At 46.0% G+C, this 27,032-nt stretch overlaps 1 protein-coding gene across 1 annotated transcript; it reads right to left on the bottom strand.

Moving 5' to 3' along the window:
* Positions 1-26,986, bottom strand: NT5DC2 (5'-nucleotidase domain containing 2). Its single transcript, XM_071755701.1, has 14 exons — positions 26,568-26,986; positions 19,081-19,265; positions 18,227-18,301; positions 16,879-16,934; positions 15,087-15,180; positions 11,785-11,913; positions 8,477-8,537; positions 7,722-7,824; positions 7,117-7,218; positions 5,263-5,344; positions 1,650-1,736; positions 1,032-1,172; positions 745-809; positions 1-334 (listed from the first exon to the last, which is right to left on the bottom strand). Exons 1-14 carry the CDS (start codon positions 26,848-26,850, stop codon positions 73-75), a joined length of 1,725 nt encoding a protein of 574 aa, XP_071611802.1. The 5' UTR covers positions 26,851-26,986; the 3' UTR covers positions 1-72.
* Between the last annotated feature and the right edge of the window lie 46 nt (positions 26,987-27,032).

Here is a 27,032-nt window from a genome sequence, read left to right as displayed (position 1 = left end):
TGAAGTGTCAAACCCCCTTTAGTGCTGGGGTGAGGTGCTGCTGCCTGAGCAGGGCCCGCGGTACCGCACCCTTCAGCGGATGTGCACCATCTCCTCCAGGAAAGGGGTTTTCATGCAACCTGTGCAGAGCTGATCCATCCAGAGGGGAGCCTCGTGCTGCAGGGGGGTGCGCCGGGGGTAGAAGGTGAAATTGACGTCGTAGTTGAGGAGGCAGCTGATGGAAGCCATGTAGATGTCAGAGAAACGCACCAGCCGGCGGGTGAAGTAGGTGGGGTTGTGGAAGGTGCGGAAGATGCTCCCGAATTGGGCGTTGAACAGGTTCTTGGTCAGTGACCTGAGGGGAAAGAGAGGGGGCTCTGTAGAGAAAAAGCCACGCTCACAGATTCTTCCCCCTCCATTTCCAGAAGGTGTTTTGGGATCACCCCCGGGCTGCGATGCAGACCCTGATAACAGTCACTGCACTCTCACTCTTGCTTGTCACCTGTTAGGGGCAGACAGGAGCTGCAGCAGCAGACAGCCCCCCATTCCCCCCCAGTACAGGGTGACAGACACCACTGTCCTGCCTTCAAACCCATTCAACCTCCCAGGCTGCAGAGCTGCACTGCTGCATCCCTGACAGACACAGGGCTCCAGGGAGAACTACAGAGCAACAGCTGCAACAACCCAAAACAGGTTACAAATCAGACACAGTGCAGGCCTGGGAGCCCTCAAGAGACCTCATGTGCAAAGGGGGGTGATGTTCACCTGATTTCCTGACGTTCCTTCATCCACTCCAGCAGTACTTGCTTTGACTCCGCATCCTGATACATCTGCAAAAAACAGCAAGAAAGCTCCACATTTCATCAGCCCTGTAGGCCTCACCTCAGTTCCCCCTCATTCTGCACTGTAACTCACAAACCCACAAACTCACTGCAGGAAAAGACATTTTTGAAAACACAGGCAAGACCCTATGTCCCCCCATTCCCACACTAAGCCCAAGCCAGACTCAGAAGGCAGCAGAGTGCCCGTCCTGCTCAGTCAGAGCTGGTTACCTGCATTCTCTCCAGCAGCCCTGTCAGGGCCTGCTGCCAGGTCAGGGAGTGCATGTACTGCTCTGTGTTTATGATCCGAATCTCTGTCTCCAGTTCAGGGACGATGGCTCCGGTCCTCCAGCCATGACGCAGCATGAGGTCCTGGAGGTCGAGGTGAAAAAAACAACCAAGCATTCAACACAAAGACTGAAAGCCAAACACAACCCTGTTTTCTAGAAGAGTGGTCTGTTCCCATTAGAGATTCTCAGGGGACAGGCATCCATGGCCCACACCAGGTCATGCTGCTAACAGGCATCTCCTGGCTACCAGCTGTGGAGAAATGTTGGATCCACACAACCTGATCTCAGGTTCACAGACCTGCACATGTTCTTTACCCACAGAGAGTGCATCAGGAGCCCTTTCTCCCCTTCCTGATTCTGCACAGTAGAGTGGGGATGCTTATGTGACCTGCAGGTGCCTGGAAAGCCACAGCCTGCAGAGCACAAGCACAGCTCACTGGACACCTGAGCACTTGGAGCAGGGTCCTGCTGTACACTCCACCAGTGCTGCAGTGGCAGCAGTCATGCAGGTCTGCTCCCTCCTCACTGGAGAGCAGAGACCTGAGACCTTTCCACTTACTGCAAGGTCACTGTACAGATGGTCGCCAAAGTAGAGCACTTTGGAGCCACGCCAGCCTGTCAGCCTCAGAAAATCAAAGAGGTTCCCCTGCAAGTCAAAAGAGCAAAGAGAAAAATGTGGTTACAGACCAAACACCTTCATCCTTGCTGCACGGTGCTGGGCAGCCAACCCTTGTCAATGCAATTGCATGGGGCACCTTACAGCATGCAGATGATTGTGAGTCTTGTGAGATGTCAGCCTGCTCGCCCCTCTACCATCCAAACCCAGAGGTTTCTGTCCTTGCCAACCTTATCTCACTTGCTTCCCATGAGACAACTCCCCTGTACATCCCTGAGCTTTTCTCAGGGTGCAGAAAAATCCAGAAACTCCTCCAAACCCAACAGGCAATTCAGGGGGAAGTTATGTGCTCCAGGGCACAGCAAGTCAAGAGGACTCCATTGATTAAAAGGGCAAAGAAAGAAGCAGTTTAGAGGCCAAAAGTAAAAGACACCTAAATGAGAAAAGCCTGAGCCATGGATAGAAACAGCTCCACGTGTTCTGGGTGCAGAATTTGTTAGGCTCAGGTGATAAAGACTTCACCTTACAGGGTGCATGGGAGGTAAGGTGAGCACCAACAAGCAAGGTTTCAGGAGTCAGGAGCATTTGAGGTTGTTCTCACATCACTGACCACTTTCCCAACCCACAAGACTAATAACACCCACATGTTCTCAGGAATTGCTTCTGCCAAGCCAAAAGGCCAAGCAGCTTGGGTAGCTAAGTAAAATAAACCACCCCCCAAAGCAGCAACTAAAGCACAGCACAGAGCAGCTTTCAAAGCTTCCCAAACATCCATCCACATACAGAGACTTCAGGGACTCCCTTTCCATTTCCAGACAAGTTTTCCACATGAGTCACAACAGAAACAAAACCCATAAGGAAAAAAAAGGCCACATCAACACCAGCAGACCAGACTGTGCCAGCAGAAGCAATCAGTGCAAACCTGGGAACCACTCAGCAGCAATCTCTCCAGCCAGTCTCCAGTGCCAGGACAGAGCCAAGCACAACAACAGCAGCCCAGGCACAAGTTTCTCAAGCCCAAGGCAGCTCCCATCACAGCCACTGTCAGCACACTCTGCACTGCAAAGGGTGCCCAGAACCAGGGTGCTGAGCACCTCATTGCTGCAGCATCACTGGAGCTGTGCAGACTTCCCTGAACAGCACAGATGCACGGGGCCAGGCAGGCATCAGCTTTTCTTGGAGATGACATTGCTGCTGCTCACTTGAAGGTTGCTCAAGAAGCCACTGGCAGAGCAGGAAAATACCCACAGCCTTGGGAGGAGGATGGTTGTTTTGCTTGAACAACCAGGAAACCCATGCATGGACCTCCACTGAGCCACAGACCTGTTAGGTGACCTCCAGGAACTGGCTGTGCTCCTCTCCCCCTCCCGAGATGGGACACTGAGGGCAGGACAGGAGTACATACATGCCACAAACAAGAAACACCCATTCTGTCAGAAAGGAGGGACTAGAGGGCCATCACTTGAACTTCTCAGTCTCCTGTGCAAAACACCAACCCCTGAGATCCTATTTGTATGAGATACCCACAGCACAACCACCTTACAGCTGTGCGTCAGAGGACAGGAACAAGTCTGCTCAGAGGCTTCTGGCAATGTCACCAGCACAGAAAGATCTGTGGCCACTAACACTTGCCAGAAAGAAGCATATTGTGGCACCCCGAGAAACCAAAAATGCTGGGGACAGGGTGGACTACAGCTGAGATACATTCTCTGTCACATCCCATGAACCACTGAAGAACAACTTTGATGCAGCTGGATGAACACTTCCACGAGGGAGAACTGGAGAGGACCCCAAAGTCTCATCCATCCCTCATTCCTCCCTCATCTTTTCTCCTCCCTGATGCACCATCCATTTGGGTGAGCAACCTGTGATGTGGGTGGTCAAGAGCAGAATTGAGTTCAGCAATAATCCCCATAGCTGAGGTGCACCTTTTCTTCTGAGGAAGTTGCTAAGTCACTGGGAAAGTTTGCCCATGAGAGAGACTTTGTATGCATTCTGCTTGCATGTTCCTGGCTCTTGGCAGAGGACAGGATGCTAGCAGAGTCCTTTGACAGACCCGCTGGATAGGCCAGAGGCTTCCCAACAGCATTACTCAAGGACATGACCTACTTTTCTGCCACAGGTCAGGTCCCAGTTACTTGACTGTGCTCTCACCAACAGTTTTTTCCCATGGGAATGGACAGCTCACACAACCAAGAACAACCCGTCCTAAAGCCAGAGGCAACTTGTTCTCTGGGGACAGAGCAGCTGCAGGGAGAACACCCCAAGGCAGCAAGTTCACCAGAGTAACAGCCCATCCTTTGGACAGGCTTCTCCTTCAGGAACAAGAGAGAGAAAGGAGCCAGGCTTTGTACCCTATTTGATCGCCCTGGTTTCTCTGCTCCCTCCTCCACAAGTCCACCTTTTCCAACCTTATGGAGGATGATTTTGAGGTGTGGAAGATCTTTGCATACACATCAGATTGCAGAGAGCTCTGCCTTCTTATCCTGACTTAGCGTGCTCTTTGAAGCCCCTTCAGGACAACGGTTTTGGGACCAGGACATCAGAAAAGCCAAGGGAAAACTGCTATTGGCCATGGTGGCCAATGTCAGAACAGAGCTCCTAGGGTCAAGCTTTCACTGTACACGGGGGCAGGAGGGGTCCACTGACCCCTGTTATACTTGCAGAGGATGTTTCCCTACTACCCCTTCTCACACTAACAGGGAAAAGCCTTGAGAATGCTAACTCAGCACAGGTCCTTCTGGGCAGAAAGGCAAGCACCCAGCACCCTCAACTGGCCCTGCTCTGCTTTTTCCCTCCTTGTCCCTGTTCCTGCATCTCTAATGCCAAGCCTGGGTTGGGTGGGATACATCACACCCCTTAGACAGCTTTCTGCAGCATGATCCACACACAGAGTTGTGTGGGAAACTGTTTCAGGGCTGCAGATAAGAACCCTTCCTACCCAGAATCTCTGTTACACTTTATTTCAGCTCTGCCTCCTGCGGCTGTAAGAAGCTGTGGCTGCCCCTTCTAGACCTGGCATGAAGCATCCATTCCTCTCCATTCTGAGAACTTGGTCTGCTGCACGGTGACAGGCAGCACATGCCTTGGCAGGGCTTCCCAACACAGAAAGACACTTCATTCCATTGCTTAGATCCCAGCAGAGCCTGGAAGACTTTTTGGAGGCATGCAAATCACAAGGCTATTGCTCCTCAGCATGCCAAGAGACACTCTGGAAGCATTTGGGGGGACAGTGTCCTACCTGGCCAGCAAGAGCTCTCTGCATGTGGACACAGGACAACTCCCAGCCCTCCGGATGGTGCAACACAGAGCTCTGGAGTCTCTCTTCTTACAAATGGCTTCTAACTAACACAGGTGCTCTTCTCAAGGACTTCCATTTTTTACTTTTCAAACATCAAACATACACAAGTGACTTAAAAAAGAACCCATCATTTCCCCTCACTCTGACTAAGCCATTTTCCTCTTTTTCAGTGACTTTCAAAACTGCAGGTTTCTTCCAAGTCCCCACCATTTCAGACTTTCACCTCATACTCTTCATGCACCCAGGTCACTTTACCTCTTTGTAGATCTTTCCCTTCTCCAGCTGGTTTATTTTGTCCCACTGCAGTGAGCCTTTGTCATCCAGTTTTCTAAAAGGTCTGGAATAAAGGGGGCAGATGTCAGCTTCTCTTGATTTTTGGTGATTGTTACCCAGCAACAGCATTTGAATCAGAAAACTTGTTTACCTGTGTAACAACTCCTAACAAAAACTCTACGTGAGAAGTGACCTTCTGCACTATTTTCTCAGGGAAAGAGAAAGTGTGCAAGAGAGGTACCTTTTCAAAATGTTTCCACTGACTGTAACCATCTCATGGCAACATCCCTAAAAAACTCATTTTGCTTTTCAGATACAGAGAGGGGGAAAAATAATACTACTACAGACTGCCTCTCAAATGCTATGGCCAAGAGGGATTTGCTATGAAACACTTCCCAGTCTGCCTGGACCCCAGCCCAACAGAGAGCATGGAATGTCTTAACAGGATAAAGCAGCCTCCAGAGTGGATGGAAATCAGTCTCCATGCTGATCTCAGCATCTGACCAGAGCTGGCTCCTGTTACTCCTGAGGGTTTACATCCTTACCTTCCACTTGGACAGAAGAAACAAGTTACTTGACCCCCATGAATGCTCATGCTTGATGGGAGCACTGTTCTCCTAGGAGACCCAAACTGTGAACTCTAGGACCAAAAGCCTTGGTATGAAACTGCTGCTGCTGCAAGCAGAGTACAGTCTCATCCAGAAGTACTACAAGATCCTGAGCTGCCACAGGGCAGAACTCAGCCTCCCATCATGAGCTCGCACCATGAATTCAGCAGCCTATTGGCACAAGAGACTCCTTACCCACAAGTGGTCTCAAGTGCACACCTGCATTTTCCCTCAGAGAAAACACTCCACAGCTCACAGGTTTTATCTCCACCACATAAGGTTTCCTCTCACCTTGGGTGTATGTGACCTCTCATTTCACTGGCCTATTACAAAAGTGGACTTAAAACCTTATGGCTGCGTGGTGCTTATCTTCTAGAAGGCCACAGAATCATAGCTACAGGCTGTGTTTGTAACACACTGCACCCACATCTCATGAGGAAAACCTTTACCAGGTCAGCATGGTTTACAAAACCACTTCACAGGTTTATTTCTGTTTATGCAAGTGGCCTGGGAAATTGGAGAAGAAAGTATGTTGAGAGGAAAAAAAAGACATCTCCCTCAAGTGCAGTAATCCTTGGTCAGTCATAAGTTGAGACAGTAAAGCAGACACAAGCTCCCAAAGCCAATAATATAAAGAACAAAGTGAGTACAGCAACTCCTCTACTAGCTAGTCCCTTGGCAGCTCCTAACTGACCACAAAACACAGCTGCCACGTACTAAGGCTTCCAGAGCTGCCAATTACAAAACAGCATCTTTCCAGTAACTTAAGAGAAAAAAACCCAAACCAAAACAAAACAACACCATCAAACCCCCCACCAAAACCATAAAAAACCATAGATGTTTGCTGAAAAGGAAAGAGTATGGCATACTCTCAAGACCTAGAGCCTCACCCTTCATACACGCCATTCCACTCCTTTCTTTCTAAATATTTAAGTACATAAATATTCCTAAAAATCTAAGTTAAGACAAAACTGATGAGGCTTAAGATGGCCAATATTAGAAATACACCTTCTGCTTGCCACTATTTCCACTTTTTTGCCAGGTTGGTCACTTTTTAGCTCCCCCGGGATTATCTGAGAGGGCACTGGAAGGCTGATGCCTACTGGACCTAGATTATGCTTACAAACCCACTACTTTTCTGGAAGGTAGAGAGATGCATTTACTCCAGGCAAGGGGTTCAAACACCTCAGTCCCCCTGCAGCAGGGCAGTGCTGCCCAGCACACGTACTTCCGCCGGTCAGTGAAGAAGTTGGGTTTGTCAGCCTGCACAATCACCATGTCAAACAAATCCCGCCAGTTCTTGCCAACCATGTGCTTCATCCCTTTGTCCCTGAGGGCAAAGGAACAGAAAAATTAACAGATCCAGTACTCTTTTTTTCACTCAGCATTGCATCTTCACAACAGTCCACCCTAAATTTATTCTCATTTTCAGTAACTGAAAGCACAGAGGACTCTGAATCCCCCAAGGTTCTCTCATTGCATGGAGGATTGGTGTAGCAGCACTTTGACTGTTTCAAGCTGTCCCACCCTTTCTTCTGCTACCATGGCAAGCCCAGAGAAGTCTGTGATGCAGCAAAAGCTGCTAGAGGTAATGCAAAGTGGCAGCTCTGTAACACTGAGCCACAGCCTCATATCCTCTTCAAAAAGTCAGAGTCAGTAGTGGAGAGGGAGCTGTGGGTGCAACGTTCACCACAACTGGTGCCCAGAGAGCACTCTCATGACTACCGCCACAAAAACCTCTAGCACACAACTTTCAGATGCTGACAGGAGAGGCTGCCTGCACAGCTCTTGCTGTGACGTGGTAACCCATTGATGTGCAGTAACAGTACTCACACAAAGCTGAAGGGACTGTTTGTAATGAGGAAGAGTTTCTTCTTGTGGTTCACCAGTCTGTTTAGCACAGCATAGATTTCATCCCCATGCAGAATATACCGTTCTGGATTGGAATAAAATGGACATCAATCAAAAATTTTGGCATAACTCATGATCACATTATATTAAAAACAAAACCCAACCCAGCCCCTATGCCACTGAAGATGCAAAAGGCCTGATCCACCCCACGGAGGCAGGTAGTGAACCACCATATGGACAAAACAGCCTTCTTCATCCTCATCAATCCCATCTAGAGGAAAAAGCAAGACTGAGGAACTGAAAGTCTGCCATAAAAGGAGGTTTATCATAAACTGTCACAAAGGACAGGAACAGCCTCTCCAGGCCATGCTGCTACCAAGGAGCTCTCTTTGCCCTGCATGACTGGGAAGCCTTCCTAGATGGTGTCTTTGCATGTTCACATCATGCCAGGGACAGTATCCCTCACTTGCAAGCTGAAGCCAAAAAGAAACACAAGGATTAAGGCCATTACTCCATTAAAATAGATCCTCCACCTGACCCTAAATGCCACTTGGTTCTTAATTCCACTCTACCCCTCAGCTGCCTTTAGGCATGGCACAATCAAGTATTTCATCAATTTCTCCATCCCCCTGACACCTGTGACTGTATCCAGACCCTACACAGACATCTTACACACATCACCACATAGTATGTGACACATCAAAATGGATTTGGCACCAGAGCTGCACTTAACTCACCCAGATCTTTTTCAATCCATTTGTACATCACTCCTTTCACATGTACATCTCTAATGGCATCCTAAAGAAAACAGCAGGGAAAACAGTTTCAGTTTTACAGGTGGTATTCCTGTTTCCCAGCAGTCAAACCTACTGCCACCACTGATGGCCAGGACATTAATGACACATCCCTTCTTGCTGAATGAACAAAACCTACACTAATACTAAGCAGAGGACCTTGTGCAGAGAAACTCACCAACATGCAAAAAAAACCCCAGAAACAACCCCACATACACACACACACAGAAAAAAAACCAACCAAAAAACCCAAACAAACACAGTGGCTAGCTCAGCTGATGCAGTACAAAAACTATCATCAAAGTACCTTTTCCTTCCTACCCCTGGAAACCAGGGTGTGTTAACACACTGTTATCAAAGCAATCAACACTCCAAGACTGCAATTCCAGAACTGTTTACTCCCCCAAAACCATACTGGCCCAGGCACTAGCTGGTTTTTCTTCTTCCCTATGCCTGTGCAAGCCCTGGCAAACGTGACCCAAAGGATGAGAGCACAGCTGAAGCAAACAGCAGCAGAGCTGAGCATCTGTCATTCCAAAATGCTCCTCACAAGCCAAAGGGCTACAGCTCCCAGCCTCAGGTGCCAGTGGGCCCAGGCAGAGAAGAAACTTCCAATAGGAGGGTGATTTAAAAACCAAAACAGAGCTGCACATTTTTCAGGAGGGAGGCAAGTTAAAACAGATACTGTCAAAGGCTTCCAGATTTCCTCAATTTTCCAGGCTAGAGGCCAAAACACTACACATTTTTGGACACACCCAACTGAGATTCTTCCCATCTCAATCCAGTGAGATATGCCAGATACACAGAACCATTTCCAGAGCAGCAACACATTTTACACTGTTTGCACATGCAAATGATTGTTTTAATGGTACTGTTTTCATCCCTGACAATTAAGACAGGTAAACAGACACTGCATTTCCCCAGGACCCTTAAATCCCATTATACTGTGTGTGCTCCCTTAGGGAGTTTCCCTTTCAGGATCTCCACACTTGCCACTGATGTAGCTACAGTGACACTTGCCCCCAAAGCCACCTGGTCCCATGGCACTGCTGGTGAGACATGCTCATCACCCCAAAAATCATTTCTGTCAAAGCTGGGAGAGAACCAGAATTTTCAGCTTGAACAAAGGACAATGAAGGAGGAGGCATTTCCTCTTACAAACAGAGTTTTTCATGGATTTGAATGGTAAAAAGGCAGAGGTCACATCTCATTCATCAAGAGACTGCCTTATTGGAAAGACACCAGACAACACGTAAGACCTTTAACCAAAAAACAACTTTCTCTTGATCAGCACTTCTAGTAAAAGCAAGCAAAGCTTTGGATTTGTGGCAAAGCTACTTCTGCAGAGCAGAAAGTGATTCCAGTGTTCTCCTTGTCTACAGCCGTGACCCCAAAAAAGCAAAATCAGCAAAAGAAAAAAGAGAGGGGGGGAAAGAACTATAAGGTTCCTGCAGGTAAAATCTTGGGGAGATGTCAAACAGGGCCCAAAAACTCCTCCAAAGAGAAGCAGGATAAACTCTATGTTCTCACTCTCAAATTCTCTTAACTCACAAATTTGAAGCGACCAAACTGGTGTGAGAGGATTAATTGGTTTACACATCAGCTTCAACCTTCACCACTGCCCCAGGGTCTGCCTGTTTGAGTCAGTGCAGGGTCTCTAACACTCAGCCTGCTCCCAGACACAGTGTGTTCTGCATTCAGGATCACCACTAAACAGCACAGCAGAGTGTCAGGTTTAGACACATCTCAGCCCACTGTGTTGTAATAACAGTGGGGTTCTGACAGTCCCCTCAGACTCCTGCCCCTGTAGGCACAGCAGGATCTCTGTGCTGATGGCCACAAACCATTTCTTGTTTACCCCCACTGTACAGAGAAAAGCAAGGACTCTTCTGGTGAGAGCACAGGATGGTCCCTATTTTTTCACTATAGACTTCAGGCACAGGCACAGCTATTCTGTTGTAGCTCTCTGCCTACCTCAGTCACTCAAGAATAACCAACCACATCCCTCAGCAAAGGATGTGATGACAAATGCCAGACTAGTACAAGGGAGTTTTGGGCTTCAGGCATGCTGTTTTCCCTGTGTTGAGTCTTTCCTAGGCTATGGCCACCACCCACTTGCTCTGCAGATCCCAATTAGGAATAAGTCCACTTTAACCTCCAGAGAAGGCTGAGGAGATATTCTTGACAAAGAGCTCAGGATTCAGCTGTATTGCCCCTACCCATTTTCAGAGTGAGAACAGCTACCCACCTAACACCCCAGAAACACACTAAGGCCTTGCAGAACCTGGCTGGTGTGCTCTTATCAAGCACTAACAGAAGGCCAGAGTGTGAACTGTAATCCTTGGCTGCAGCAAAGCTGACAGGGTGGATCTTTATCATAAAAGCAACAGCACAGATGTGTCATTTCCCTCACCAGAAGACTGAACAGTGCACGTACAGGCTGCTACCAGTGAATAAGCATAAGATTCCCACAAGGTACAAATAAAAAAAAATCCTCTCCATGCAATGAAGTCACAAAAAAAAGGTTTGGCAGCCAGGGAAGGTGCAGCACTTGGCAGCAAATGTCACCCAGGGCAGAAACCTCAAGCATTTACATCTTGCCTAAAGCATTAACTAAGAAGTCAGACAGTATCCCTCAACAATGCTGATAATCCCAGGCAGCCTTTTCAAATGCCAGGAATGAAGCTGGAGTGCACAGTTAACACCTTGGAGTAACTGACTCTTGAAAGCTACAGTCACCCACTGGAAACATCCCAAAAGCATCAGACTACTTGGTTCTGCAAAAGGAAGGGGTGGATTCTCAGAGTGGGCAAGGGCAGGTGTTTCACAGTCGTCACTGTATAAGGGCAACTGTTTGGGACACAGTCAGACCAAGCCTCTGTGAAAAATGAGATATTGACATGAAAACATAGAGCTTAAAAGTCTGCAGAACCAGAAAACATTTACACATGCTTTGTGACACATTTCCCATGGAAGGCCCTTCAGCCTACCCAGCCTAGGTTAGGATAATGCAAGAGATGATGTACAGCAACACCACCTCTGTAGTACAGACAGAAATCTACCATGCTCTGAAAACACAGCTCTGAATATGCCCTGGTAATGCTTTTATCTAAAGGGGCAACAACACTGTCATCTTAGGCCACTAACAACCCTGTAGGGTTGGGTACTGCAGAACTCAGTGGTACAAAGAAGCCAAAGAGCTCACAGAGCTGATGTGGGATGAACTGTGGGGCAGCTGATGTTTTACTTACAGATATATCCTTGTAAAGATGGACCTGGTCAAACTCAATGCCGTGAGTTATGAAGTAATCAATGACTGAAGAGAGCAGTGTCATTTCAGGAAGAGAAAAAATATCCATAAACTGCTTAAGTGATGGCCCCTGGAAAGCAAAAAATTAACAAGACACATTAAACAAAAATAATTTAAAAAACCCAAAACAGTAAAGCCAACAAATAAACTCACATTACCCAGTACTATCTGGAAGACATTCCAGGCTAACCAAAAGGAATACACTAGTGTGGAAACCCCCAGCCATTCAGCAAGTGGCCCTCTGTTCTTAACCAAAACACATCCGAATGAATTAACACTTGTCAAGAGAGAGGCTTCTTCTTCACAGAAATTATTACACAAATGCTGCATCATTCACTGTGGGGTGAAGGTGGAAGAAGCAGGGAGTCAGTCCCAGACACAGGCTGACATCAGACACATGGGCACTAAAGCTGCTCTGACCACATTCCAGTGAGGTTTCACACAGCAATCCATAAATCACTCCAACAAGCAGTTTGTTAGTCCCTACCTGACCTTGAGTCACTAATGAAAACCAGAATGGGCACAAATAAGAAGAAAAGGAACTTCATCCCACTCAGTAGTCAAGTGGAAATGGACAACTAAATCTTGACCAAAGAATAACTCCCCTTGCATTAGGCAAGGTTGCAGCTCTCCCACACATCTGCTATTTTTATTGCCTATCAATTACAAACCTATGAGTAGGTCAACAGCCCCAGAGAGGTCATCCAGTAAAATAAAGCTTTTTTTTATTCAGTATGTACCACCTGAGCAGAGGACTATGGGGAATTTTAATGGTAAGCTGAAGCTGGAATCCATTTTTCATCAGTGAACTGCTGGATCAGTCAAGGGAACAGTTAAAGGTCTTCTACATAAAAAGCAATTTGGGAAGTGCACAGTCCTCCCAGTTAATGCTGTCACCAGAGGTGCTCTGGCAATCCAGTTGCAACTCTCTAGGATAACAGATCCACACCAGAAGGCAGGTATTATATTCACACCTGAAAACAACATCCAAAAGATCATAGAAGGTACAGCTGGTGCAGCTGAAAGGGCACATCCTGACTAATGACAAACCACAGTCACATCAGGATGTCACAACAGAAGCATCTCCCATTTAATCTGGTCTGGTAAAGGTAGAAGATCAGAAGCTATGCCTGTGTGCTGAGGGTTACACAATATCCATCCATCCAGCATAGAACAACTTGATCTACAGCAGAAGAGGACACAAAGCCTCAAGTTTAGGCCACATCCTGCACGTGGTGGTGCTGCTTAGACATACCCACTGAGTCCTTTCAGCAGACTTTTGTCCATTTTGATGTGTGGTTGCAAGGGGATGTTTCTCCCACTAGCAACTGAAAACCTCCCACAGGTTTTCCTGTCCAGGGATTCTGGGGCAGTATCAAGAGGGACACAGACAGGGAACTCCTACTGAAATCCTAGGTATGACATTTAGCAGAGCACAGCCAGCAATGACCTGTCCCACTTTCAAGACCTTAAGCATAGAGGAGACAATAAAATGTTCAGTGTTAACAGTAAAAACCTACCTTGCAGTTAGTCAACTCTGATTTTGCTTTTGTGCCTTGTGTTACCATCCCACAAGGCAAGTCCAGCTTTCCCCCCTCCCTTTACTGGCCTTGACTTCCTCACAGCAGATATCCTGACATAAGTCAGGCTGAAAACTGGACCACAGGTTTAGAAAGAACACTATGTACACTTGTTCCACAACACCCATGAGATCTCCACCTTCAATACTGGCCTGCACTGGTCCTTCCAGTCAAAGGTGCACTGTCCAACCCTGGCCAGGATCTGTGCCCACCTGCTGCAGGTGTTGGGATGCTGGTAGCTGTCCACATATTCCTGCCAGCAGGGAATCAATAAAGCCCCTAAGGGAAAATATTTATGTGCTTCAGCTGCATCAGTCCCACTTGTTGCCTGGAATCACTGACCTGGCAAACCTTCCTGTTGCCTTCATACAGGCAGCAACAGCAGCTTGGCAGACTACCTTAACTCATACATTTTCCCATTAAGTTAGTGGCACAGGCTGAGCAGACAATGCTGAATGCAAAAGTCATTAGTTGTCTGTGCTTTCCTTCCCTTTGGGATTCACCTGTTATTTTATGGAGTTTGCTACATTATTAAGAGGTGAGATTGACCTTTTGCAAAAATAAACTGCTATCCCTACTTCTGTGGCCAAATGTTACACTGAATTTTTCAGTACTGAACAACAGAAGACAACACCTGCTACATACAAAGTAACACAGAAAGGCCACAAATCCAAGCAAATTTCATGCTTACAACTATTCAAAAAGAAAGGTGAATTAATCTCATTTTCCAGGAGCAAGGAGAGCTGCACAGCAGTGGCTATCAAGTGCAGTTTACAGACAGATACTGGATTCTAAACAGAAACATTCTATTGCAAAGCTGAAAACACCACTGAGCTATAAACAGTGTATGTATTTATGCAGAAAGCAACGACTCAGATTAATTGTTCCCAAGAGAGAGACAGAGAAATCCAAACAGGAGACTTCACAGAGCAGTCTCAAAGGGGTATTACCAGAGGAAGCTGATCCTTCTCCTTCCAGCTTCCCCTAAGGCAACTGAACTAACAAAGGGCAAGAAACAAAGCAGTACTGGAGGGAAAGGGATGTGAATGGCCCTGCTTGCCTACTGCACCACATCAGGCACTTAAGGAAAAAAAATTTCTTCTAACTTCCTCTGGTTCAGTCAACCAAATGATTTCCACAGCTCCCATGGACAGAATTCCAGTCCTTTACTGTGAGTCAGCTTTTCTGCCTAAGAAAACCCATTAACATTCATGGATGCCAGCCCTATAACTAATAGCCACTTGGGTAGGGCTGAAACAGTGTGCAGGGGGAGATCTTCATCAAGGAAAAAAACTCTACCCAAAAGCAAAGAGAGAAAGGCACTGCTACACAGACATACCCCCTCCCACACAACTCACTGCAAACACCATCACTGCAGGCTGTCCTGGTAGCTTGGGAGCCAGATTTGGCCAAGGAAAAAGGCAGGAACCTCTCCATATCAGTCTCCATACCAATAGCCCCGGTGTTTATGAAAGCTTTCACATGCTAATAACCTCTGGGGCAAATTCCCACTAGAACAAAACCACACACTGCAGCTCACTGGGGACTGAGCCTTTTGGAGTCCAAGGCAGGCTGAAGTCATTTACATGCTGATGCATTCTCTGTTTTCCTAGCTGCTAAAAGAGCTGCTGCATGACAGTAATAAAGGGTTTGCAATAAATACCTTGCCATAGAAGTCACTCATCTGGTACAGGGGGATGTGCTGTGTGCCACCATAGAGTTCAATTAATTCTTCATCAGGCACTGGTTTGAGGCCTCTAGACACAAAATAAGACAAATAGTTTGTCAATAATCACCAGTCTCCATAGTGCTACTAACTGCAGAGAAAGAGAAGACAGGACCATCAGGCTCCTTTCTGAAACACACATTTCTCTTGCACAGAAGAGATAACCACAGAACCTGGTTTCTTAAGATTCACATAAAATCCTTCCCAAGACATTTTTCAGATACCTTGTTTACTTCTCCGAGTTAATTGAGGGGCTTTATCCACATTCCAGCAGAGTTCAGAGAGAGGCCTCCCTCCCTCTGCATGCTGTCCATCTACTGACAGGACTGCCCCACCAAATCACCCCACGACCTGACTGGCAGCACTGAGGAGCTGTAGTTTTGGAGGGGTTGCTTCCACGAGGTGTATCACCATTAAATGCAAAGGAGTAGGAAAAGCACTTTCTGAAAATAGTTTCCTACTTACTCAGTTTTCCTAAGCAAAACAAGATCTTTGCTAAAACCATTCAACAGAGATTGCTGTTTTTCCCCAAAACCCCATCATCACAGGTATGGCTGTGAGCTATAGCAGGTTATCTGACTGCTGCAGGTTTTGCCTCTTTCGAAATTTCTGATGGCTGTTTATTTAAGCAATCAGAAACTTTCCCTTTCTCCTATCTTATTCGATCGTGGTACAGACCTGAGAAGTCTTAACTTGCCCCAGCCGTGCTCAAAAGGAAAGAACACTTAAGGAAAAGGACACTTCAAGAAGGATTGTTACAAATGGATAATAGGGAAAAAAAGTTTAAATGCATTTTAGCTACAGATGTCCTTATGAAACGGAAGTGAAATATGGGGCAGTAACATCCCCTCCCCAAGCTAGCACTCAAAGAAGCTGATTCTCTCTGATTATGAAACTCCCTTCTTAATATTCTTAGAGTGTTTACTGAAGCTCAACAGCAAAATGGCAGAATTCAAGAAAAAAAAACCAAAAAAAGATTTGCTTCCATTCTCAGAAAATACAGTACAGATTTACAGAAGCTTTGCTACTAATATCTATGAATTACTATTTTGTACACATCACCCCCACTCCATTTTGGGCCAAGATTTTCTGCCAGTCTCCAGTCTCACAACTTTCTGGAGCAAAGTATTCTCTGCACTGTTTCAGCCACTTATTCCAAAGCACATCCAGCTCTCCTTGAAGAAATGAAGAGAAGGAAAAATAGGACAACCAAGGCCTTAAACTGAGCCCAGATTCTGATGCATCATTACTTTTTTAGGCATGTCAGCACTGCTTTACGAGTTTACTTACACATCCAGACCACTCTCCTCTTAGCTTAGTGACAAGGCCACTGCTGGGATACTCTCCAGCTGGGAGAAGACAGGCCTGCATGTGGACAACACACAGCAGAGGCCCTTCCTAGTTGCACTGTGTGCTCATAGATGTTAACACAGGTGTGCTATAGCTGCAACTCAGCCACCACGCAGAGTACGTGACCAGATGTGTTATTAACCATTACAAAAAGCTCCAGGTCTTCCCACCCACACTTGGCTTGAGATGCTTGAGGAAAAAACCTCCCTGCAATTATATGCCAGGTAAGCATTTGAAGCAAGTGCAAACAGGATAAGCCAGATGTGACTGTGCTCTGCTCAAAAAATACCACTCTGTCTGCTGTGAACGTACCCTCAGATTTAGTGATCCACCTTTGAATATATGGGCATTTAGAGAATGACATTCAGAATTCACAAACCTATATGCTGTCCCCAGCTGGACATAGTGGAAAGCATCAATCTTCATCAGAAGACTCTGTGACAAGGGATATTTACTGTTAGAATTGGGCAGGTTACAAAGAAAAGCAAATGACATTTAGAAAATAAAGTTCAATATAAACACCCCCCATCTGTGTACTTGAAGCTTCACTTACTCTCCAGGTACTTTTACAGACACTTATTCATATTGTGCCTTTTTATTGGTCTCTCTGATAAAAGAGCATCATTTTATGAGCCAAATACTGATGTCTGTCACACTCCAAAGTTTGTGGACAGGGATGCAGCTGAAAAGTGGAGAGAACAATGTTTCTGTGACTCAAAACAGTGTCTTCTTATCTCCCTTCCAAAAGCACACACATTCCAAAGGAGCTTTCTGTGCACAGGAGATCTGTTTCTCATCACATTTATCTCAAGCAAAACCAAATGGGTAAGTTTTGGTTTAGAGTGCAGCTGCACCCAGTGATTTTATTGTCACAAGAACTCCTCCCTCCACCACTTTTTTCCCTCCGCAGTAGACGTTTAAGCAAAGATATTGACAAGCACATCAGGCTGGTAACATTAGGGCTTTCTTCGCATTTGTTGTATCAGACTCTCTCTTCCTTTCCCCCCTCTCCCACTGCTGGAGAACAGCACACACACTCCAGCATGTATTGCCTGCACTTCCCTGAATTTACTTAAAGCTCAAGATAACAAAAGCTGCTACAGTGAAGCAATTTCCCAGCTGCTGCATCCAACATTGCACCACCGGGCATCAGCCTTTCAGGGAATCGGCCCAAAGCACTGAAAAGGGTTACAACTAATGCTTTTCCTTTGCTTGCCTGTGCCTCTAAGAAACATGCATCTCAAGTAGCTTGGATCTTTTTCCAGGCAGTCCTTTTATTCGGGGTAGGGGGTGGGGAATGTTTCCTAAAGCATTCTCCTGACAAGTCACTGCTATTATTAGAGTAAGACTTTTATTAGAGTAACACTTTTAGATGCAGGATTGAGGTTTGTTGTCTAAATTTCCTGAAAGACAGCAATGATCACACAAACAAGCTGAGTTTTCTATTAATTAGCTTGTGGAATTAACTGACTTTTAAATTCAGACTGTTCACCCAAAGTCGTTGATAGAATGTCCCATTCTTAAGAAGACAGACAAACACAAAAGACATCATTCTCTTGGAAAATTTATAAGCAAGCAGCACCCACACAATGAAAAGCACAGCAAGCCAGACTCTGTATCTCACTGATAGCTTGGTGATCATTGTAAGCAATGACAGAAAGTATTTCCACTAAAAACATAACACAATGTAAGACAAAGCCCAGGAGACTGAACTTTGTACAGCCTACCTTTTGTACATCATAGTGAAGTCCTCGTATGGCAAATCCTGGAATGTAGTCATACCTCCCAAGCCCTTCTGGGTACTGGGGAGACAGACAGTGACATGGTTAGAAGAAAAAGTGTTGGGTTATCAACAAAATTACTTCACCTGTTGAGCTAGGTAGTCCTGCTAGTCCTCTCTACCCCCACACAAACTGACCAAGGAACAGGTGCCCTTCATTTAGCCACTTCAACAAAGAAAGTGGATAAGACAGAAAGGATCAGGATCCCCAAAACTAGTTTCTCTCACATAAGGGACACTGGTGAAAACAGCAGATTCACTCCAGCAGCAAGGATATTTTTAGTAAGCTCTGGTCAATGCATGTATTTGGCAAAGCAGTGCCCCTCTGAAAAGAAACACATGAGAAGAAAATGCACACACTGGTCACCTAATGCAAACAGGGTGTCCATTATTGGACATGCTTTAGAGTGTCATTCACATTGACTTGCACATATCAGGTCCTGCATGACTGCAAGACAGACATAAACACATGTTTATCCACCATGTGCACCTTGAGTTCTGTAGGGATGATTTCCATAGTTAGGTAAGACAAACCAGACCTTTCTAGACTAAGGTTCTTGCTTGATGTTTATATGGAGCTCTATACATTCTTGCTCTCAAAAATGTAGAGCATGGTAAATTGTCTCAGAGGAAATTAATTCCATATACAGACAAAACTTTCTTCAATTAAAGATTGTGAAACCTGAAATTTATCCCAATAAAAGAAGTGACACATGCACAAAGCAGCATTTAGGATGCATCTGGGGCATTGCAAAGACAGCAGTAAGCTTAATTGAGTGGAAATTCTTAGCCCATCATTACCTTGAATTGCTCTATTAGGATATCTCTGGCAGTGTTGAAAATCATTGAGTGTAGCAAATTAGAATATTGTGCTAATGTGTAATCATAGTCAAAGCCATAGATCTCAACATCTCTCAGGCTGATCTCGTTGTTAGCATAGATAGCAGCTGGGTTGAGGAGATTGCAGACTCCTGGTGGAAGAAGATCTAAGAGAAGGAGAAAGAGAAGATGTTAGAGAAACTGAGAGCATCACTGAAATTTCGACTTTTTGTTCTGGACCTGAGAGCAGTACCCCAGAACAGCAGCAAAGGAGCACAGGGCTGTTGTCAAAAGCTACTGCTGTTAACACACTCAGACAATCCTCCCCATGAAAGCAGACACTGTGAAACCTCTGGCTGCATCTGGTGATGATGCAAACCACTTTCACAGCAAGTCTGACCTTTTGAGTCAGGAGGCTGCACAACAATGTCCTCGGGTCTCTGGCCTACATGAAGCAAAGCAGACTGGAGATTTTTGAATGTCAAATTTCTAGCTCACAGCAGCGGCATGTTCAGCAAGCTCACTCACTGCCATGAAAGGTGGCTGTAATATGCCATCAAAAAACATGCACCCCTCACTTAAAACTTGAGCAAGACAAACAGGCTAATGCTCCCCTTTGAGAAATCTAGATTAGTAGATTACTTCAAACTACAAATGTTGAGGTTTCCCTCATGGCGTATTTTGTTTCTCACAGAAGCAGCCAGACTTCACAGAGCAATTCTGCACTAGGGCCTTTTTATTATTATTATTATTATTAATCAGCAGGATAAAATGAGGTTTTGTATAAACATCAACAACTTGTAAAACAACCCCAACACACTAAGCTCTGCTCTTGGAGCACGTCATGCAGATAGCAGCAAGTTATCTGCTTTCCTCTGATAAACAGCTGCAGAAACAGCTCAGTCCTTGCATGTGGTTTACCACTTCAAAACTGTTCAAGATACTTGTGAATATTCCCAGACCACAGGGAAAATGGGGGTTAAATGACCTAGCAGCTCTTCTACCTGTGGATCCATTTTTAGAGCTAGTCTAGAGAGCAGAGAGCTTTAGCAGTGCTGCAATGGGAGGGACAGGAACAGACCCCTCCCCAGGCCTCCTGCTCTACCAGAGAGGTCTGTGGCACGATGAGAAAGAGCAATAAAAATAGTTCTGTAATAGGTGGCCGAGTCACATCCACACTGGGGGACAGAGATGGGAAGGAGACATTTCCTTGACCCTGAGAGACAAGCAATTTCTCTTTGATAGCAAAAGTGCAGACATTTCCTAGCTCCTCCTCAGCATCAGTGGGTAGGATTTCTTTTTCCCTTCCTGCCTAACTTTTGGCTTTTAGTGAGAACCCCTGTGCCTGTTCTCTGTGGCTTCCTTGCTATAAAACCAAGTTTCATCTGAATCTAAGCCAAAAAAACTATTATTAAAAAAAGACACCAGACATTCCCAATGAAGACTTTGGGAGAAGAAGAATTAGGTAAAATTTTGGACTTCCTTGAAGTCCAAAGCACGTTTGTGCTCACTAATCTAAAAAGGTGACCAAATAAATAGAGGATTTGGATATATCATAATACTTATTTTTCAGGAGAGGTGCATTACAAAAAATAGCAGCCCTCTCTCCTAGCTCACTTTGCTTTGGCCTTCAGATGCAATTCACCAGATCAACTAGAAGGGAATTACTAGAAAAGAAAGCAATATTTTAAGGCAGGCTGACTTACTGGCTGCACAGCTAGAACAAGAGCCCTCTTTCAAAACTCTGTTGGTGGCAAAGTTCCTGGAAGAGGCTGAAGGGAGCGGATGCAATCAGAGTACTTTCCACTGGGATTTTAAGAGATGGGAAGTTTAAATAGGATTCAGATGATTGCAACTTTCATCCTCTCAAGATAAATGCTCTCTGCACTATAAAAAAAAAAAAAAAAAAAGCTCCACTTCCTGTCCTCACCCCTCACCTCCTGACAACTTGTGGGAAGATCTTTTTCTAAGTACACACTGGGATTTGCAGTGTGTTATGTTTTTTCCTCACAAGGAAAATGGCACAATACCAATCACATCACAGTGCAAATATGCACTGCTTTCCCAATGAAAGCACTTTTAGGACAAATGCCCCCACTGGCTGCTACCTTATCCCTACAGAGAAGTCAAGCCCTTCCAAAATTCACCATTTGCTAACAGATTTATAACAAAACATTTCCATGGCCTGAGGATAGCGCAAAATACCTCTGCCCAAAGTTTCTCCTTCCACAGAGGCCAAGGCCCATTTAGACTCAACAACACGTGCAACTTCTGCAAAAGTAGGCAGGAAAAGCTAAGGGACAGTGTGGTTTTGTGCAAGGGCAGTCTGAGATTGGCCAGGCACACAGTGAGTGTTATCTGTGATCAGAGTGTAAGCAGTAACTGTGCCACAGAACGATTTATGAAATATATTTAGACCCACCAGATGAAGCCTCAAACATGCAGAGCCTCTCTGCTGCACTGACAGCCTCCAGTCCAGCTCTTTTCACCCCACTCAGACATTTTGTCACTGACTTCCACATCTTCTCTCTTTCCTTGTAACAGCCAAAGATGCACACACATAAGGTGTTCCCCCCCCACACTTCCTGCAGCACCCCACATCTTCTTGCTGTGTTTCCCATCACACGTCACTGTCTCTAAACCAACCTCAGCAGCTTCCTGACAGCTTTCCATGCTGTCATCCTCCACCTTAGAGTGGCAGTGGTTTCAGAGTCACTGATCTCCTATAGAGAAGGGAAAAGCTCTGGATTTTCAGTCCAGAGCCTCATGCTGCACATTTGGCTCAGTGTAAATGCCATTTGCAGGACTGGTTTGCGCTTTTTTTTTTTTTTTTTTTTTTTTTTTTTTTAAAGGAGAATCACCTGAGTGGTTACAAATTTTGACTGCTTGATTCAGTCCTGGGCCCTGTTGACATTCAGCAGACCTTTTGCTCAGTTTGCATGGCAGTCCTGGAGTCAAAACAAACAAAGGACTATCCAGAAGTCCTGGAAGATGCCATTTTTCAAGAACAATAGCTTTTCTTTTCCTCTGCCAAGACACTGAGACAGATTGCTGGACAGATATATATATATTAGAGAAAAAAAAAACCTCACCAAAACCAAACAACAACACTCCCACCCCCCAAACCCTTCAGAATTAAAACCAGTTATGGTTGTTTAGAAAGAATTATAATATCAACTTCCCTTTCCATCTGGGTCCTAACTGGAAAGGGAAACCATATCACAGCCCATTACTGTCTATTCAGCACTTCACCCCGGAAGTATGATCTAAGGGGCAAATGGCATGTGTACATCTGAGTGGGGTGAAAACAGCTCTTGCAGTACATACAACCTCCTGGAATCTGCACACTTGCACAATTTGCTCCAGTTTGAACCTCTGACACTTTTAAGGGAAGTGTCTGCGTGTCCACGGTTAATGATGAAACTCAGCAACAAAGACAGACCACAAGAAAGCATGTTTGATGCATGCATTTTTTACAACTGGAAGTAAATGCCAAGTAAACACACAACATGGTAATTTTACTACTTTGAGACTGAACAGCTGCTTAAATCAGAATATGGCAGCACAAGTGCTTCTTCCCAGGCAATAGTCCCCATTGTTAGAAAGCAATAAAACAATCCCAACATGACAGCAGAGATGGAAACAAAAGGAGGTAATTAACTGTGAGCAACAGTTAAAGATGCCAAGAAACCATATGGCCCTTTCTGATGTGAAAAACTCTCTCACCCCCATCTCTCACACCTTTATATTCCCAGAGGTCCAACACAGCAGACATCTGCACTAATTACTTTTTAAGACTAGGGAGGAAAAGAATGAAAAGTTCATCTGCTGAAAAGCAGATGGCCACCACCCTCCACATGAATCAGAAAGTTCCCTTTGCTCACGCTGAGTTGCTTTTTTTACACAAACTGCCAGTTTCCCTCCCTTCCAAGTACCTCATTATCCTTTGGGAGTGTTGCTTTGTACCATTTCCTGCAAAGCACTCCAACCAGCCAAAGGTGGTACTTAAGGAATATTAAATGACAGAGGAATCATGTTAAAGGAGTGATGAAAATTAGTCTGCAGCATAGTTTTGAATTTTTGCCATTATGCCTAAATATTTTGGGATTTCTTGACAATGAAATCTACACAAAAGCCATATTAAAAATTACTATTTCATTCCAGGAAAACATTTTTATACACACAAAGGCACTAGATAAATGCTGCTAAAAGAATTCTTTACAAGAAAAAACATTTAAGTGTAGGAAAGTCGGACTGGAAGTTCACTGGTCGCACTTCCAGTTCTGGCCACTAATTCTCGTTCCCAGTCCCAACTGCACCCACAGGTGCCACAAGCCATGAGATGTGCACACTCCCATAGCCACTCACAGGGCATTCATTGCCACAGCACTGGACTTGTTTCCTGGCTTGGCAGAGAGTGAGGCACTTCAGTCTTTGTGCCTGCTTGATATCAGTGACACAAGAGGAATCAAAATGTGCTGGGGATTGCAAAACCCCCCTCAGCATCACAACAAAATCACCAATGCAGCCATCACACTGAGGTGTCATCTCCTCTCCAACATTTCCAGATGTGATAGACACATTGCTGACTGTGGCTTGCAGTACTGAGATGCCAAGGTATCACTTGATCCACATCAACTGGAAAGAGTGAGGAATACCTCTGAGCTCCACCCTCAGTATTATCAGTGTTGTAACCAAATTCTTGCTGCCTACAGACTTTTCTCTCATCTCTGTAGCATCCACATTTAACCACACTCAACTACTTCCCCTCCATGACAAGCTTAATAGTTATTTTAAGGGAAAAGCTGATTTGTTGTAGCTACAACATTTACAAGTTTGAAAGATCTAGCAAAGATCAGACACGCTTTCTCACAGCCAGATCCTCACTGGTGTGCCAGTTCCATTGACTTTCAGGACTGGATGTTTCCTAGAGTGCAAAACTTCAGACATTGCTTACTGAGAGAGCACATCAGCCTTCCTTCACACATCAGATGCCATCACATCAGAACACAGCAAGTTTTTCTCAGCACCACCCCTCTGACAAATGTGATTATACTTTTCCTCTGGCAGAGAAGAAAAAAAAACCAGACCAACACCTTAAGTAGAAGTAGTAGCCTCGAATTTTTGCAGGTAATGAAAGTTAAGTCACTGTTGCAAAGGGAGGAATAATTAAGAAAATGGCTTCTCCTAAGCTAACACTAAGGGGAGATTTTACCTCAGCTGCACCTTGTTGTGTCCTTTGTACACCACACTCAAGCCTGGCAGAACACAGATGTGTTTCTATGAAGCTGAGAACTTCTGGTGCCCGGGCTCTGGCCACCAAACCCATCACAGCACTGAGTTTTACTGCACAGAAGCTCTCATCATACACATCCCATACGATGTACAGGATCGTACACAGCCCTGTCCAGCTTGGTCAGCAGGTATCACTGCAATCCCCTCTGTGCAAAACTACAACATTGCTCCATAAATCAGGCCCAAAGCAAGAGCTAGTTTGAAAATACATAACAAATTCTCCTGGCAGAGAGCTGTCTCCAAAACCAATAGCAATAGGTGACAATATACGAGAAAGGACTTCATAAAGGTGGAGTTTCAGAGAAGGAAGATGGCACAACAGGAGTTTTCCCAAACTCAATGCTGATGGGTACTGAGATGTGACAACATTTTCAAATCCATAACTCAATCATAAGCACTCTCTTTTACACCAAAGTTAAAAATCAAGACCAAAGGAACAAACTGATGACACATTTGTACAACTTGGTTTAGTTCAATCAACAGCAAGAACCAACTTGGACCATCTGTGTTTATGTAACTTCTTGACAATGCTTGCATTGGTGAACTATTCCTTAAAGTAATGAGGGAATTCTTATTTAACACATCTAATAGTTACTTGAAGGTCTGTACAGAGTCTGCTCAGAAATATGAGCTACTTCACCCAACTTTATTTTGCATTTCATCCTGCTGATCAGTCCCCTGCCTCAAGTGATAACCATCTCTTGCATCCCTATGGAGTTTAATTATGTGAATACAAACTTCACAGTCTGTCACATAGCAAAGTGAGCATTTTCCCAAGAGACCATGACACAGCCTATTAACCTATTAACCTATCTGCATTTACAACTTCAATATTATTACGGAAAAGAAAAAAATATTTGAGGACATTAAAGTCTAAAACCCATTAAAAGTCTTGTGAGGTGGAGTTTCTTTCAACCAGTGAGGCTAAAATCACAACTCAGTCTTAGAGCAAGGACTTAATAAAAAGCTGCTCTCCTCTGTCAGCACCCTATTCTGCCTCCAGCAGCTCAGGCTAAGGACCTCATCCTGCAAAAGCTGGAATGCAGCAGGCTGAGCACCCAACGACCAGCAGCTAATTCCGCTACATTTGTGCATCAACGAAAGACTTCAGATTCTACATCAAATCTGGTAGACTGGAATGTGGGGGAAGAAAGAATGACAAAACTTGTCAATCTCAGAACAATGAGACAGTTCTTCCCGATGCCTAGGGCTGCTGCTGTCCTCCAAATCCTTAGCTAAACAAAAGCTAACAGCTACGAAACAGCAGACACGGTGTCACCCTTCCTAGCTCTCTACAGTGCTTTCCTTCAGCATTTCAAGAATCAAGAAACCAGCAGGAAAAATTTCCTGCTTTTATGCAATGAAATCTGTTTCTTCACATTTTTAGGAGTACTTAATACCGTGGAGACCAGCTGCTGCCAAAAAGACTGTAGTCTCGTTTTAGGCATGGTCAGATTTGGTGAGTAGCATCGAGTTTTCTCCTACCTCAGCAGGATACCAAGGTACCTGACGGAGCCAGGTAACTCCTTGGCCAGAGGAGCAAAACCATGCCTGCACGCAGAAGTACAAGGTGCTTCACATCTGTAACACAAACCGAGCTCCGGATCAGGAGACACCCGAGCAGCTGTAGCATCAGTCTCCCCCACTCTCACCTATGTGCCAACGCCGTGTTACAAGCTGAAACCCAGAGACCCCACCGCTTCATTCAACATCTCTATTTGCCTTAGTCTCATATGCGAACCAATGGCACATTACAGAAAAACGCCCATCATTTAGACCATTTGCCACGACGATATCCGCGCTGTGGAGGCCACTTTGCAATGAACCCCATGTACCCCACGTCCCGAAAGGCTGAGAGCAGCCGAGGGATATTCACAGAAGGAAGAAACCCAGGATGGGGAGAAGAAGACCAGGGTCAAGTCTCAATCGAAATGGAACCACCTCAGATGGCCCCGGGGGCTGGGGACGTGCAGATGGCACTGCCAAGGAGAAGGCTCCTCACCCCCGCAGCTGCGCGGCAATGGGCACAGCCCCGGTTCTGCAGCGCGGGGAAAGACACCGATATGCAAAGAAAAAAAGAAGAAAAAAAACAAAACAAAACAAACCGGAAAATAAATAATTAAGGACAAAAGCTCAAGCGCGGCAGGACGTGGCAGTCCCGGGGCGGCCCTTACCGTAGACCAGCTTCTTCATCTCGTGGTACCTGGCCCACAAGTAGTTCTTGGTGTCGGCTCCCTCAGGTGGCAGGGGTTGGCTGCCCGCGGCGGGGCCGGGCTCTCCGCCGCGCCGGGCTCTGCCGGGGGCCGCCGGGTGGTGGTCCCGGGTCTGCCCGTGGCCGCCGTCCCCGGGGCACTGGCTGGCTTTGGGGCGGCAGCTCTGGTAGGAGACGGCCACGGCCAGGAGCCGGGGGGCCGCGCCGCCGCCTCTCCTCAGCGCCGCCATGCCCAGCGCCGCCATGGTCCCGCCGGACGCTGCAGCCTCAGGGCGGCCCGCGAAACGCCGGGGCTACCGCTGCCTCCGTTCCGCTCCGCTCCCCGCCGCCGGGGCCCGGGCCCGCGGCAGCACCCGCCGGGCGGCCAATCCCTGCCGCGCGGTGCGAGGGGGCCGGGCCGGGCCGGGCCTCGCCACGCCTCGCCGGG

This window comes from Heliangelus exortis, chromosome 12 (assembly GCF_036169615.1).
Source record: "Heliangelus exortis chromosome 12, bHelExo1.hap1, whole genome shotgun sequence".
NCBI lineage: Eukaryota > Metazoa > Chordata > Aves > Apodiformes > Trochilidae > Heliangelus > Heliangelus exortis.
Note: the sequence above shows the minus strand (reverse complement) of the source record. Positions and strands in the feature narration are given on the sequence as shown.